We start from the raw sequence: 1,945 nt of genomic DNA, 5'->3' as shown, positions 1-1,945 counted from the left end.
GGCCGCGGCCCTGGAGGCCAGCTCGCGGTCCTCGTCGGAGGCCTGCTTCTTGAGCATCTTCTGCGCGGCCATGATCTTCTGGCGTTCGGTGATGAGGTAGCACTTCTCGCAATTGCACTGCTTCCAGCGGCACTTGCCCGCATGGCCCTTGACGGCCACCAGGTAGCCATGGTTGCGGCACCGCGAGCAGTTGGGGGTGCGCAGCATCGTGGCCAGCTTGGCGAGGTCTGCTTTCATAGCACAACCGCCGCCTCTGGGAGCTGCGGAGCGAGTGAGGCGGGAAGCCGCGCCCCAGAAGCCCCCGGTGCTGGGGACACTGGATACACTTGTAGCAAAGCGGCTCCCGGCACGTCCCCGGAACTGCCGCAAGACCCTCGCACTTTCCCAGCTTCGGAGGGGGGCCCGATTTGGAGTTTCTCTGCCTTAGCTCGATGCAGGGGGGCAAATAAATTTTACATGAAATGCTATTGCTTGTATGTCCTCTGGGTTATCTGAAGGTTTAGGCATTTAATATTCCAAAGTCTCTGTTCTCGTCACTCGGAGACACGGTCGTCTGTGACGTCAGTAGGCGCAGTGAGGTGCAGTGGTCCACGGATTTAAAGCTCCAGCAGCGCAGTTCCTGGCAAAGCCGTCCCAGCAGGAAAGCATTCTACGACGCCAGCCGTGTTCCTCCCCCCAAAGCAGCTGCCCCCTCTGCACTTCATTTCTCTACCCTGCAGAGACGCGGCCCTTCCCAGTGATGCTTCTAGAATATTCTCAAGAGCTCGGTGCAGCCCTAACTGGTTTGGCTCGGTGGATAGAGCCTGGGCCTGCGGACTGGGGGGTCCCGGTTCGATTCCGCTCAAGGGCATGTACCTGGGTTACGGGCTCATCCCTAGCGGGGCGGGGGGTGGAGGAAGCGGCTGATCGAAGCGGTTTCTCTCTCATGGATGTTTCTGACTATCGCTCTCCCCTCCTCTCTGTAAAAAAATCAATAAAATATATATATTTTTAAAAAGAGCTCAGTGCAGTGTGATCGCTGCTCAAGGGCGCGTCCCGTTAGTAGTTCCCATCTAAGTGTCTTGTTGGTGTAGGGGTTCATTGCTGCCCATGCTTCCCAAAGTAAAGCATACTTAGGACGCTTTAAAGTAAAATAGACTCAGGGCATTTTAGCACGAGTTGGAATCATTGCTTAACTTTGCCATGAATTTAGTTATACCTGTAAAGCGACCCAAATCTTGGGACGTCGGAAAAGCTCAAAATCGCTTCATTTTCTTGTTTGATAGACATTTGTGACACCTGCGGTCTTTGTCTTTTTTAGGTTCCCAGAAAGAAAAACAACCGGCCACTCACACCTAAGTTGAAAGCTTATAATCATAGAATCAAACATATTGAAGGAGGTGGTGTGGCTAACCCCTGACTAAAACGTGCCCTTGAAATTGCCCTTCTCTGAAACTCTCTGGGGGCAGAAGGGCAGGAGCTGAGGCCTCTGGTTGCAGCTGACAACCCCTTCCTCACCGCCGCCTGAGAATAGGAAACTGTGCCATTCTGAGGCCGGTTAGATACCGGGAGGCTTTTGTAAAGGCGTTTCTATATTCCTATCTTATTAAGAGGGCAAGAGTATATATATCCTTTTTAATTTGGCCCTTCAGGAATTTTACTGTTAATTTCACATCCATTTAAAAAAATCTAGGTTTGTCTCTCCTTTGCTCTAATATCCTCTATCTTAATTTTTTGTTGTTGTTAATCCTCACCCAAGGATATTTTTTCCATTGATTTTTAGAGCGAGTGGACGGGGGGTGGGGAGACAGAGTGAGAGAAACATTGAAGTGAGAGAGACACATTGATTGGGTGCTTCTCACATGTATCCCAACCTTGACCAGAGTCAAGTCTGCAACCCTTCAATCCAAGGGCCAATGCTCTAACCATTGAGCTAGACAGGCTAGGACTCTACCTTAATTTTTTA

At 50.9% G+C, this 1,945-nt stretch overlaps 1 protein-coding gene across 1 annotated transcript in view; it reads right to left on the bottom strand.

The window, feature by feature from the left end:
• DMRTB1 (DMRT like family B with proline rich C-terminal 1) overlaps nucleotides 1-237 on the bottom strand; it is a 7,023-nt gene extending 6,786 nt beyond the window's left edge. The window contains exon 1 of the mRNA XM_015566989.1: nucleotides 27-237. Coding sequence (XP_015422475.1) covers nucleotides 27-237 — 211 coding nt within the window. The remainder of the gene's footprint in view (nucleotides 1-26) is intronic.
• Nucleotides 238-1,945: the final 1,708 nt, after the last annotated feature.

The sequence above is a fragment of the Myotis davidii genome, unplaced genomic scaffold, assembly GCF_000327345.1.
Source record: "Myotis davidii unplaced genomic scaffold, ASM32734v1 scaffold79, whole genome shotgun sequence".
In the NCBI taxonomy this organism is placed as follows: Eukaryota; Metazoa; Chordata; class Mammalia; order Chiroptera; family Vespertilionidae; genus Myotis; species Myotis davidii.
Note: the sequence above shows the minus strand (reverse complement) of the source record. Positions and strands in the feature narration are given on the sequence as shown.